Source organism: Microtus oregoni, unplaced genomic scaffold (assembly GCF_018167655.1).
Source record: "Microtus oregoni isolate MIOR12 unplaced genomic scaffold, Mior012 000032F_ref0000030, whole genome shotgun sequence".
NCBI classification, from domain to species: Eukaryota; Metazoa; Chordata; class Mammalia; order Rodentia; family Cricetidae; genus Microtus; species Microtus oregoni.
The window spans coordinates 15787454-15801401 of record NW_024543091.1 but is presented as its reverse complement, the minus strand read 5'-3'; the positions used below and the strand labels follow the sequence as shown (position 1 = coordinate 15801401).

The window sequence follows — 13948 nt, the reverse complement described above, 5'->3', positions numbered from 1 at the left end:
ATACCCTCTAGGTTTACATAAGAGTCATTCTGGCTGCGAGTTCCTTGTCGCATCTGGCAGAGAGCAGAACGATGAGTATGCACTGAATGAAGGCAGTCTGCAGCAGGTGGATTTTTAGAATTGTTCTGTTCACAGACCACCCAGGATGGAAGTGATCTCTCATTGCTACCAATTTCTCCTGGAGGCTGAGCTGCAACTTGACCTTCATCCAGAAACAAAGAAGAAAGGCATTATTCATCCCGTATTTGCCCTTCAATATTTATCATAAATAATCTTGGTTTCTAAGGAAAGGCTGGCACAGGAAAATTGTTCTCTGATGATCATGGACTGAATAGTTACTGTGGCCATGAAAATAATCATTGGACAACATACCTAGCAGCAAAACCCGACACCTAACAGAGGAGCCTGGTGGTCATTCATTCCTGATGAGTGTCAGGGAGGGGGGCTCAGAGAAAAGCAGTGCCAGCTGACTGGTACCTTCATTACCTGCCTTAACCATTTATTCAGTATCTTGCTCAGTATAAAATCCATGACTTCTCCTTGATGCAACTTCTTTTTTAAATACAGAAGCTACTGTTCTCCTTTTCCATCAGTTTGTAGTGTGTAGTCTCATCATAAGACTGGTGGTTTGTGACACACACTGCATCCTTGGTGACATAGAGAAGGAGGCAGAACAGAGGACAAAATAAGGAGGGATGGGTGGGCCCCTAAGTCTGGGCCTTACAGTCAACCTGCTATTAACCAGCTAGGAAGCCTGCTAATTAATGTTTATTAGTTTCTGCCTCTTAAATCTGTTGTTTTCTAGAATGAGATAATATATTCCCCAGGGGGTTATGGGCAGCATAAATGAATCGGGACATGCAAATGTCTGCCCTAGACTCATATCGTGAATGACATATTCATGAATTCCAATAACTATCTTCTTTGACAAATCACTTATTTGCTTTTCTCCTAAGACATTAGAATGTGCAAGGAGCAGAGAGAACCTAGCACATTGAAATTCCTCACAAGAGCAGACAGTCACAGATGGCCACGCCTTCAGGGACTCCTCATAGGTGATGGCACGGAGTCTAAGAGTAGCTGGATCTTGAACTACCAGAGACAGGTTCCTTCTCCGTCTTCTTGGTATCTCAGGCTCTAGTCATAATTTCTTCTTCACACTGTTGTCTGTCAGACCAAAGGGCCATGACTGCCTTTGTGTCTGTGTGTGTTCTTCTCAGAAGAGAGAGAAAGCATGTTTGCTTTTCTGGAAACATAGCCTTTACTGAGCCCAAGTCTTCCTAAGTACTTTGTCTAGAGGCAGAAGAGACCCAAGCTGGAAGGATAGCAAAGGAGAACTTTAGCTGGTGAACCAAAATCAGTTATTAATATTTATGACCAGATTTTAGCATTTATTACACTTTATGAATAACATTTTTGTGCAAAACAAGAAACTAATTCTATGTCTTTTAGAGATATGACTTCTCTGAAAATAACAAATTATTCTTCTCTGATGATCATGGACTATATAGTTACTGTAGACATGAAGATTGTCAATGGACAAATACCTTGTGACCACAAAAAAAAGGTTCTTTTCTCTGAATGAGGTCATTTTTTTTTCTTAAAAGAAAAGAAAATGATAGTGAGGCAGAATTACAGTGAAAGCAGTGGCATCAACCCAATCACTGCACAACATTGGAAGCTGGGCGGTTCCTAAGTAATTACCGTGCACGGAAATAGTTGGGGAGGTCTGAGGGAGACACACGTCGGAAAGTCTAGTGGTACCTACTGTCTCAGCCGCCTAATGAACTGCATTGAACTTAGAAGAACAGACCCTCCTTGCTCCTCACCCTTGTGTGTGGATAGGTTGTGTGGACACTTACAGTGTGCTCGGCTGGATTCTAAGAGCCGTCTGCGTTAAATCACTATATCACAGCATATCTAAACACAAATGCACATATACTCTTTATCCCCATTTACAGAGGAGGGAACCAAAGCTCAGAAAGCGGCTAATTTCTCAAGATCCCAGTTGCGTATAAGGCAGTGAAAACTCTAACCACTGGGGTCTTTTCTCTTAACCATGCCTTTCCAGTGCCTGAGAACTTATTATCCTGCTATAGAGTCTCAGTAAATCAGCTAAGACACCAGGCATAGACATAAATGTAGCATTTCTCTTCTCAAGACTTCTAAAAGTTTTATTTCTCGGTAGAATCCATACGAGTAATGTTTCCTCGGCACAGACCAAACTTCCTGTATAGGCTACATGACAGCTCAGCAGTTTTCATGAAGTGACCTGTGCTCTCCAGTATGATACCCATATTGCAGACGGATCCTCTGAGGCCATCACTGAGGTATAGTTTTTGCATAGGACATCCATCAGGAATCTCTGCCAAGGGGAAGATAAATCACAGCGCAGGCTCGACAACATTAGTCTCCCACATTAGACATAGTGAGGCATATATGGCACTGCAGCAAGGACAGGGCCTTTGTAGCCTGCTGGCATCACTGAGTGCATGTAGGCCATCCATCCCCAAAGCATCCATCCCTGCCTAGACAGATCCTGAAGGGTCTGGCAGCTTCAGTCTTTCCTCGGAAAGCATCCTCAGCCCCTGAGGTAACGTACTTTCTTGAGCAGAGCCTCTATATGGCATAGCCCTATTTCCTTTTGACACATTCAATTCCTTGACTGATATCTACTTAGTGTCAAATGTTTTTTCTTTAAATGGCCTTTTGTTCGCTTGAATTCTAGATGAATAGGCATTTACACACTAGTTAGAAACAGACTCTCAACTCTCTATAACGCTTTAACTCTAGCCCAAAGCAGAGTAATTTTGGAGATAAATGAACAGTTTTTCGATGATTGCCCCCCCCCCGACCCCTGCCAGAAGCCACATCCCAAGGAAAAGCCATAATGTAGTGGTGAAACTTTTAGTCAGGTGTTGCATACTATTTATCTCCAACAGAGTCTTTAGCCTGTGTCTTCCCTGGTGAAAGGAGAGCATCCTTTTATCCTCTTCAACATTGTGTTTAGCTGCACCCCAGCTGTCTCTGCTTCATCCTCCCAAGCTGACCACAGAAGTTGTCCCTTGGGATTATTTTGCCTTTAGGGTCACTTAACTACCATGTCCATTGTCGCCTGGAGCTGGCTTTGACCTCTGACTGCAGCAGTGGAAGATGTGTCAACCCTCTGCCTTCCCTTCCTTTCAGGTCGGAAAGCTGATTCAAGAAGCAGCCGGAAGAAGTAACTTGAAGAGAGTAACTCTGGAGCTTGGAGGGAAAAGCCCCAATATTATTTTTGCAGATGCTGACTGTAAGTGGCCCACAGATCTCTCATGTGTCAGAATGCTACCCTTCCCCTTCCTCTTCTATATCCACTCTTAACAGAATGTCAAGAGTCATATCGTTGAAGTAAAAATTGAAAATGAATGAAATTCATGCCCTTGCCATACTGACGTATGCACGGGCAGCCCATATATGGTGGTTCTGTTGAACTTGTCCATATTGGGTTTCATGGTCTAAATTGATGAGGATGAATGACCAAGTCTCTTTCTCAAGAGGGCACTAGTTCTCATTACAGATGGTTGTGAGCCACCATGTGGTTGCTGGGAATTGAACTCAGGACCTTTTGGAAGAGCAGGCAGTGCTTTTAATTGCTGAGCCATCTATTGCCAGGGCATAAATTTCACATTTCATTTTTTCCAGTTCAAAATTATCACTGCCAGTTTATCACCAAAGGAAGGGCCCAAAAATGTAGGGAGGAGGGGACACATTTTGTACTGAATCCCACCTCTGCCCACTTCTTTCCAGAATGTCTCTGAGATGATCATTTAATATAGGAAGAAGAACACCTAACCAACACTGAACAGTCTAGGGCCATTTTGACTTTCTGGTGTTGTAGAAGGGGGGTAGAAAAGGTGAAGGTTTGCCCATTGATATGTAATGGAAAGGACAACATTCTAAGACTCTGACACCTCAAATATAGTCTCTGCTTAGATCCAAGAAATCTGAAACTTTTCAGCCGGGTCTCCAGGTCTATCATCCACCCAACTGGCTGGCCAGTCATCAAAACATAAATGCTGCTTCCAGAGCACTGGCTACACTTTCCCAAACCCATACCAGCTCCTCTAGTTATGCATGCCAACCCCTTTCCCTTGCTCTCAGGACTTGTGTGGAACAAGCCTTACCAGAAGCATAGGTTGGTAACTTAGGAAACCCTTCCAGGAAGAGACCACCTAGTCTGTGCACTGTTATCCTGAAAAACTCTCTAGAATGAAATTCCAAAGTCCCCTTCAGCTGTTCATTTCTTCTTCACACCCTCCAGGCAACTCTCAGTTCTGTAATTGGAGAAGTCAGGAGCAAGAACGTGCATAGATTGAAACCACCTCCCAGCTTGAGCTTTGCAGGGTTCACATTTAGCTTCCTTGTCAAGATTAGAGATCTTGGAACTGGAGAGATAGCACTTACTGCTCTTCAGTGGACCTGAGTTCCATTCCTAGCATCCATGTCAAGTGGCTTATAACTGTTTGTAACTCAAGCTTCAAGGCACCTGCGCTCATGTGCACATACCTGCGTGTAGACAGAAACACCTACACATAATTAAAAACAATAAAAATCAATCTCAAAACACTCAGATTTCATGCCTCTTCCTCTTGAGGAGCAGGCAGTCTGCTGTCACTCCACTGACCCAGTCAGTCATCTAGCTACCAGCATGCAGATTTGTCAGTATTACCTTGACGTGTAAGAAATCGGAGAGGAGGGGGAAGCATTATCACACTGCTGTTGAACAATTCTATAGAGAGGAGATACAGTGTCTGCAAAGAAGCACTGTCATTACGTGTAACCACCAAAATGATGATTAAACATACTCCTGATCCAGTTGATCAGGAGTCTTAAGTGGGCAGCCTTAGGCCAAACGCATAGAATACGTGTTTCCTTTTCTAACCATTACACTAATCTTAAAAGGTTACATTAAAACTCTGACCTCTGATTTTCCTTCAAACTGGAAGGGTTTGGCAAGCTCTGGGCTTACGTTCATGTATGCTAACAGTCAATTGTGGTGGCTTCTGTTAGTCTCCATTGCATTTTTTGCTCACCTGGAAGATTTACAGTTATGATCCTGGGTCTTTGTACAGTGAAATTTAAATCTCCTGTTATGAGTGATTAGGGCTGGTCCTTCTGTTTGCAGAAACAAGAAAGAGGCTCAGTGAGGCAGTGTTATCCAAGTTTACATAGCAAGCATTGTCTGTGTCTCAGTCCAGAGCTACTCACTGGCATAGGCTGTGATAGCAGGGCTTTATTCCCAGGCCTTTGGAGAGTGGGAAGGAAGGTGCTACCTCAACAGGCCACAGGCAAGGCTGTGCTAAGAATACGATGCTTCCTCTTGCAGTGGACTACGCTGTGGAGCAGGCTCACCAGGGCGTGTTCTTCAACCAAGGCCAGTGCTGCACCGCAGGGTCTCGAATCTTTGTGGAGGAGTCCATCTATGAGGAGTTCGTAAAAAGAAGTGTGGAAAGGGCCAAGAGGCGCATTGTAGGGAGCCCCTTTGACCCCACCACTGAGCAGGGTCCTCAGGTAAGAAACCATAAGCATTATCTTTGTGTAACTTAATCTGGGCCAGCACAGATCCTGATGCTTATGGAACCAGGCAAAACAGCCTCTTCCACTTCCAGCTGCCTCCTTATTCCTGTGCCTTGTCTTCGTGGTTAAAATGTAGGCACTGACATATTGCCTCTCTTTACATTACTAAATATAATCTCTGGGGAACATTGGGGTGATTTAGCTATGAGGAGATTTCTGGGCATGGCAGGGTGGATCTTGGTAATATAGCCCCACCCTAGGCCTTCTGGCCACTTTTCAGATGCTCAGGTCAGGAAAGGTGGATATCTCCTTCTCAGACTCTGTTCCCCTTTCCCAGCTGCCAGCAGTTCTGTCCCTGCAATGGTCTGTGACATGTAGGAATGAAAGGTTGGTTGAGGTTCTCTTTGGCTGTGCAGTTATTTCTTACTGTGCCTGCGCTACACCCGTAGTGCAATGGAGACGTCATAAATGTACATCCTGAGCAGCAGGCTGCACACTCGAGCACTCCAGCCTGGCTGTAGCCATGATGGTTCCCAAACCTGTGGTTTTAATCTACTCAGGGTCAGAATTTGCAAGGGTTTGTCTAAACTCATCTGCAACACTAAGCAAGAATTTTCTAGTAAAAGAAACCATCTCTGTTTGGGTACCTCTGGTGAGAAGGTTGATATTTTAGGTAAGGAAACCTGGGTGAATATAGCTTATGTCACTCACCATAATGACTCAATGACAGCTTTGGTGTTGGCTTCTGTTTTCAATCAGAATCTTTCACCCAGGAAGTTTAATTCACTCTCTAAAGACAGCAGCCATGCATTAGATTCTCCTCTAAGATAAACCCAACAGTACATAGGGCGGCACTAGTGTAAGAGGCTGTGTGATCCACTGTTTTTGTCTTTTCAGTGTCAGCATATGATTTGCTTATTATTCATCTGGACAGAAGTAACTGTTCTTTATAGAAACTGTGAATAATTGAGGTAGCATTTTGATAAGTTCCAAAAAATTTTGACCTGGTATTTCAGGCTAGATAGTCATTAGCATTCTTTAGATTCCTCCATCTCTTAGGTGCAACCATAAAAAAATATTCTATTTTTTCACCATTTAAAATTGAGTAGGTAATATTAATTTCATATGATTTGACTGGATGCAGTGACAGTAGGGGGAGAAAACCACACAGGGGTTCACAAGAATGTGCGTGTTTCTATTTTCATGGAAGGCCTTCTGAGAGTCATCAAGTGATTTCTCCCGCAGATCGATAAGAAACAATACAACAAGATTCTGGAGCTCATCCAGAGTGGTGTGGCCGAGGGCGCCAAGTTGGAATGTGGAGGCAAAGGACTGGGAAGGAAGGGCTTCTTCATTGAGCCCACCGTGTTCTCCAATGTCACTGATGACATGCGGATTGCCAAGGAGGAGGTATCACGGGCATTTTACAATGGCCACATCTTTCCTGGGATTGCCAGAGCGTTAGGATAGTCATCAAGTTTAACACTTTTCATCTTGGCATACATAATTTTGTTGCAGATCTTTGGTCCTGTTCAGGAAATCCTGCGGTTTAAGACTATGGATGAAGTTATAGAAAGAGCCAATAACTCAGACTTTGGGCTTGTAGCAGCTGTCTTCACTAATGACATCAACAAGGCTCTCACGGTGTCTTCTGCAATGCAAGCTGGGACTGTCTGGTAAGACTTATATCCACTGGTGATATAAGGAGCCTTGCTAGCTCACAGTTCACCACTGTCATGAAATGCTAACTTTATTTCAAAGAGTTTTATTTAACCCACAGGGAGGCTGTAAGCCCAGTGAGCATGGTCCGACTCCGTAGGGCCTTTGGTCTGTTACAGCATGGCAGATGGTGGTGGATGAGGACATGGCCAGACAGAAACCAGAAAGCAAGATTCAGGGGTAGCACTTGCTTAGAGCAGCTTGCTCCTGCAGGAACTACCTTAATGCCTGGCTTCTGGGTAGCTCCCCCAGTGGCTAAGGAGCCCCCACCAGGCTCCAGCTTTAACAGTTCCTCCTCATCCTCCAGCACCACCACCCCAGTGACCAAGATGTCCACAAGTGAGTCCTTAAAGGACAAACAACGTCCAGACTGTGGCAAGGCATTATAATTCTCAGGGGCCTCGGCAAGGATGGGGAAGTCAACCTGAGAAAACACTCTAATCAACTAGACCAGAAAATTAAAGTCATTTTGATCTTTTCACTTTGAAAATTCTTTTTCCTCCAAGAAATATACTAATTGGATTATTTCTCTGAGATGGGTTTGTATTAACAATGCTGTTTTCTTCCTTCAGGATCAATTGTTACAATGCCTTAAATGCCCAGAGCCCCTTTGGGGGCTTCAAGATGTCTGGAAACGGGAGAGAAATGTAAGTGTCAGAGATTCTGGTGTCTACACAGATGGAATGTGCCAGCACAGAGGGTGCTCACACAACAGTTCACTTCACCTCCACGCCTCTGTTCATAAGCTTTGTTGTGCTATTGTTTGAGATAGGGTCTCACTCTGCAGCCTGGAATTACCTGGATCTTTGTAGTGTCTGCTGACCTCAAACTTACAGTAATCCTCCTGCCTCTGCCTCCTGAGTGTTGAGATTACACCATACCCAGCTTAATCTAACATTTTACTGAGTACGAACTCACACAAGCTGAGTATCACGTGGCACTAAAGTGAGCAAGGTGCAACTCCCTCACACTCAGAGTGGACAGAGAAATGGATCCACTATTCAGCTGCGTCTTGTCAGGACAGGGGGAAAAGCTGCATGTTGTCTGCAGAAAAGAGCCCACGAGAACACACCTTTGCAGTTCTCAGGGCTGGCATTCTCCAGCTGCCAAGCCAAGGAGCACGCCCTGCCACAGGAACATTGCAGTGCCTTCAGAAACCTTGAGCTGCTCCTTTGGAGCATGAGGCTGTACGTGAAGCCTGGCTGGCATGTTTACTTCCATGCTCCCCAACAAAGCCACCAGAGCTCCGAGCTCCACAGTTGTGCATTCCCATGACACCTGGAGCTTCCAAGGGTTAACTGCTGGTTGCCATTCCTTCCGTGCCCATCCTGGTCACTTGTCTGTCCCACCTGCTCATCCCTGTAAGTCCTTTCAAAGTTAGGACTTGAGTTAGGACATGGGGTCAGGGAGGGAGTAGCTGAAGGTACAAATTGAACACATCTCCAGGCCTTTCAGGGAAATTGCTTGGAAATTGGGGAGATACCAGTTTTTAAGGCTGAGATGCCTGGCACATAAGGGGTGCCTTGGCAGAGGCTAGTGGAGAAGAGAGCAGAAGAAGGGTGCACCAGCAGTAGCACTGCATCCCAGCCTTCTTCTGCCAGTGTGAACAGTAGGAACTGCTGCTCATGCTTCTGGAAGCCATGTCCAAGGTCAAGGTGCTGGTAGATGCGGTATCTGGGAGGGGTTCATTTTCACACATGCACTTACCATGTCCTCATGAAGTTCAGAGGAAAGGATGTGTGCTGGAGCCTGTCCTAGAAGGGCTCTGATCCCATTTGTTGGGGTGGAGCCCTCATGAGTTAATCAGTTCCCAATGGCCCCTCTTGTTAACACTATCACATTGCACAATGCGTTCCAACATACACATTTTGGGTTGACACAAACATCCATACCTCAGCAGCCGCCCTCGGCTAAGGGTCTGTTATGTATCTGGCTTTGTGCTAACTCCTTCCCTCACATTATCCCATTTGATTTGTGTGGTTATATAGATATACTTTGCGTGCAGGAGACCTGGCCAAGGAGTAGAGTGGTCAAGCAGCTGTCTCAGTCTCACAGTCAGTAAGTGTCAGGTCTGACATTCTAGCCTAAGGCCCAGTGGTTTCATCTAGTCTCATGGCATCTAGCCATGGAAGCTTGGGGACCAAGCACAAGGACTCTTCTGGAACAGGCTTCAGAACAAGCACAGTTGTCCTGAGATGCTGATGATCTATAGAAACAGGGCTACCGCAGAAGTAAAATAGACAAGAGACTCCTCAGAGCAGGCTTCAGTATTAATTGATTTTTCTTTCAGTGGTTTCAGGGACTGAATGGTGGCCAGAAACTTTCTGGTCTGACACCCCCAGTTATAAAACTTATGTATCTCCGTTTGAAAAGAGTAGATCTGTTTTCTGACCCCTGTGGCTCACAAGAAGGAGCATCATCGCCGCCCCTTCCTTCTGCCATTACTGAATGATTTTTTAATAACAAATGTTTATACCACAGTCTACTAACTGGTAGTGAACATCGCAAGCAAGGCACTGGGCTTGGTCTCAGGGACTTCAGCACAGTAAGGCACTTAGAATGTTGTTGGGTAAATGAAATGTACATTGCAGGTATCAGAAGGACCCCAGGACAGAAACCCTGGAGTGAAAGAGAAGCCCAGAAACGAGGGAGAAAGTCTGGACATTGTTTCAACATGGTCTTGCACTTGGTTGACTTGGCCTTTAAGGAGGGGAGTAGTTCAGCAAATGGAGAATATTCCTTTGAACTTGGAGGCCAAAGCAAGGTAGTTGAGAGGAAGTGTGAGCAGAAGTACTGTGGGAAAGGTAGGGATGCTGTCTGTGGGATGTGCAGGGACCCGGTTAAACGTGAGGAGGGGATCTACGAGCTTCATATTCTGTGGCTGGCATTGGCTGGTCGTGTCTAGCCGCTCAGCATTGGGCTGTTTGGGTGAGCAGCTTTGAGGCTAAGAGAAGTTTGGAAAGTCATGTTGCTTGCAAATCTTGGCACTGTGCTTCCTACCTCTGTAAATTTTTGTAGACAGAAATTGCCTTCTTCCTAAGCTTTGATGTCCTTCTCTAGAAGATGAAAATAATTACAGTACCTGCCTGGGAGTGCTGCTTTGTGGATATGTTGGAATTAAGTAGCTAAACATGTAGTGGTGCCTGGAAAGCCTTTCTCCAGCAAGTGAAGCTTCCAGTGGCCATCAAGGAGGGGCTGCTAGAATGGTGGCTCTTCCTTCTTTTGCTTCAGGAGCAGGTTGCTCCTGAAGTGTGGCTGTTTTCCTGCCCCACAGTGGCCCGGCTCTTCTGTTCTCCTGTGCACCTGTGTTGCTCTCTAACTTGTCTCCCAGCAGAACTGTAACCCACCTGGAATCCTCTTCCCACAGGGGTTGCGCTCCATCAGCTGCTCCAAACCATCCTGCACACAGGACCTCTTCTCGGCCTTAACTCTCTGGCCCCGCTTGAGGCTGCATTCCACTTGCTTGCTCATTTCTGGCCTCTGTGGTTGTCCTCACTAATCTCTCTGAAGTGTCTGGACAGTCACTGGTCCTGGGAACACTGTTCTCATTCGGTGTTTTGCTACAGATCATTAACAGGGTGAATCACCAGGATAATATAAACTTGTAATAAATGGCCTCTGGGTAATGGAGCGCAGTCCCAGGCTATCCTTGTCCCTCATCCGGAACAGGCCTTGCTGGGATTCAGACTTTTCATGTTATGTAAGTCTGGTCTCTTCCTAGAAGAAATGTCTCTTTGCTGGAAAGCTGGTTGGGGGACAGTTCAGCTCTGTCAAACCATAGAGAACAACAGCCAAGAAAACCTGAAGAGCGGTGTCTGTCTCCTTATAGATGTGTTGGCCATGTGGCCTTCCCACTGTAGTTAAAAGATCATGAGGGGCTAGGGCTCTTTGGTGAAACTGGTTGCATCTTCCATAAGTCAGGGTTTCTCAGCCTTTTTCCATTTGTGATTCCTTATTGCCTGAGAAATTTTTATTAACCACTGGGTAGGTAAGTATGCAAAATATATATACAACCCAAATATTTCCTGATAATCATAAAGAAATGTCTTATAAAACAATTATTTGGAATATATGTCATTTTACTTTTTGTTAAAGATTAATGAAACCTAAAAAAAGATTAATGAAATCTTGCCTATTTATGAGATGGATGTGCTTGTTTAATTTTACATAAAGAATTAAATTTGCTGGCTATTTGATGCTGTATGACAAAGAACGTCTTCAACAGTTTCCAGAGCTGAACACTGCTTCACATAAACATGGATGCCCAGCAGCAAAAGCATGTTTAGAACCATTTCAGAACTTGTTGGAAATTCTGTCTCAATCCAAAGTCAAAATTCATTTAACTAATTTTTGTAAAACTCAGATAGCAATTTTTAAAATCAAACATTCTAACAATACAATCCAAAGATGTACTCATTTGCTACTGATAGGCTGAGGAGGATGATAGGAAAATAATGAATTTATTCATTTTTCTTTTTTCATAATAAAAATTATGTTTCTAGCAGAAACCTTTTGTGTCCAATAAACATGTGATTCATAACAAAATTCCCTGACTCATAGCAAACAGTATTCTGAGCTGAGGTGTTGAGTTTGGTAGATGGCATGAAGGCATATACAGTGCTAAGCGTGTGTTGCATGTTCAGAATCAAGCAGGCACACATGAAGCCACAAAATGCAATGGGCAAACACAGCCTAGAAAGCCTCAAATGTTGTATATTTTATTTTGAATTAATTTTTTGGCCATTGAATATTCAGAAACCTCTACATTGGAACTCTTTTCATGACACAAGCCATTACAGGCCACAGCTAAGAAGCTGCGATGTAAGTGACCTGGCGCGCAGTCTCCACTTACTTTCAAAACGTGTTTTCTCTTCCTTAATGACCTAGAGTAATAGGAAATGCTTTAAATAAAAGAGCCTGGTCTGCCTTCTATCTAGTCTGATAGTCTGCAGAGAATCTCCTTCGCCTTCCCTCTGGGAAGAATTGTTTGCCTCACATCCCAGTCTCCTTGCCCACCCCTAGTTGGGGCAGAGACGGGAAGTGATCCTTTCACAAACAAGCTGCAAGGAAGGCGGACTATCTAGCCTCAGTTTCTCCAAGCTCTAAGAGGTCTGCTTTCTACAGGTTTTCTGATGAGTGTCCCGCCCCCATCAGAGGCTAGAGGGGTGCTTCTCCATGCTGCCTGCCCGGAGAGTCCTATTCATTTTCTGTCCTTTTTCTCCTGCCTTATCACAGTCCCCAGAGATAAAAGATGGGAAAATACAAACTACAGTTCACACTGAACCAAAGGGATGGAAAGAGAGCTGTGGGCATCTTAGACAATGTGGATTAGGACTGCAAGAATGAGAAATGGGATGGGATGCTGTGCAGCTTCTCAAATCATGCACACATACATGCACGCACAGATGCATGCATATGCCTGCATACATAGCATGCATGTGCACAGAAGTCATCTGTGGTCTGAGCGGTTAGGACTGTTAAATATGCTCGTCTGGGGACTCACTCTCAGAGACTCTGGTTGAGTAGATCTGGGCTACAGCCCAGGATCTTCATGTTGTAATAAACTTCTGGAATGGTGCTGGTGCAGGTGGTGTGGGGACCTCATTCAGAAAACTGTTGCAGCAAGCCAAATAGAAACTAGGGGAAATGCACACTCTAAATAGAAACCCAACAGTTTCTAAGATGGTTTGCTGGGTGCCTCCAAAACCTAACATTTTTTCCCTTCTTTCTGGGTATAGCTCCTTGCTCCATCTCAAAAACTAGCCTGGGTCTACAGAGAAGCAGGCTTGGGGCCTTGCCAGGGTCTCTGCGCCCCCAAGAGGTGGTGTGCAGTGATGATGGTGGTCAATCAGGGATGAAGGCTTCAGTAAGGAAGGGCAGCCTCTTGAGCCGCAGTGAGGTTCTTCCTTGATAACTGCGGGTCGAGATGTGCCACAGACTTTAACCAGAGTGAACAGATTTAAGAATCCAGACTTAAAAGATTTTAGAGTCCCTTGGACAGCCTTCTCAGAGGCTGTGCAGAATGACCAGCTCGCCCTCTCCAGAGCTACAGAAGCAGAACCTTCAGTGTGGGAGGGTAAAAGCCATAGTGTAGTCATGTTCTTTGAATGAGAACTGTATGCTGGGGCACAGGAGCTGCCACAAGGGAGGTGACTAGGCACCAAGAGGAAAGGGATAGCTCAACCAAGCCCTTCAGCTAACTAGTGGAGGGTCCCTGGTTTCCCTGTTCACTGACTCTAGGATTCTGTTTTTGCTCCATCATGCCTGTGATACACTACTCCAAGGCCTCTCACTGACCCTCTTGGTCACCTCTAGGTGTGACTCACCTTTGTCTCTGAGCAGGCTGTGTATTCGTCCATGCCTGGGACTGGACAAGGACCCTCCAGCCAGTGAGGCCACCACAGCTTCACACACACAAACATGGTGGGAGCCAGTGGGGACACTTGAATGCAGCCATAGTGACATGTTTCTGATTCCATAGATATGTCCTCATAGGTCTCACAGATTGGAGACAAGAGTGGGAAGAAAGGATTCTTCTGCCCAAGAGCATGTATAAGGAACTAGAAGGCAGCAAGTAACCTCACTGCCTCCAGGAAGCACAGAATGTTCTAAAGAGGAGACGAGTTCAGAATTGTCCTAAGTCAGGAAAAAATTCAGAGAAAGCCAGAATAAA

General features: G+C 45.0%; 1 protein-coding gene across 1 annotated transcript in view; it reads left to right on the top strand.

Moving 5' to 3' along the window:
- The window catches only part of Aldh1a2 (aldehyde dehydrogenase 1 family member A2), a 75506-nt gene that overhangs the window by 58365 nt on the left and 3193 nt on the right, over window positions 1-13948 (top strand). Inside the window, exons 8-12 of the mRNA XM_041679623.1 lie at window positions 3187-3289; window positions 5366-5550; window positions 6802-6966; window positions 7075-7232; window positions 7848-7922. Of these exons, the coding sequence (XP_041535557.1) occupies window positions 3187-3289; window positions 5366-5550; window positions 6802-6966; window positions 7075-7232; window positions 7848-7922 (686 nt within the window). The remainder of the gene's footprint in view (window positions 1-3186; window positions 3290-5365; window positions 5551-6801; window positions 6967-7074; window positions 7233-7847; window positions 7923-13948) is intronic.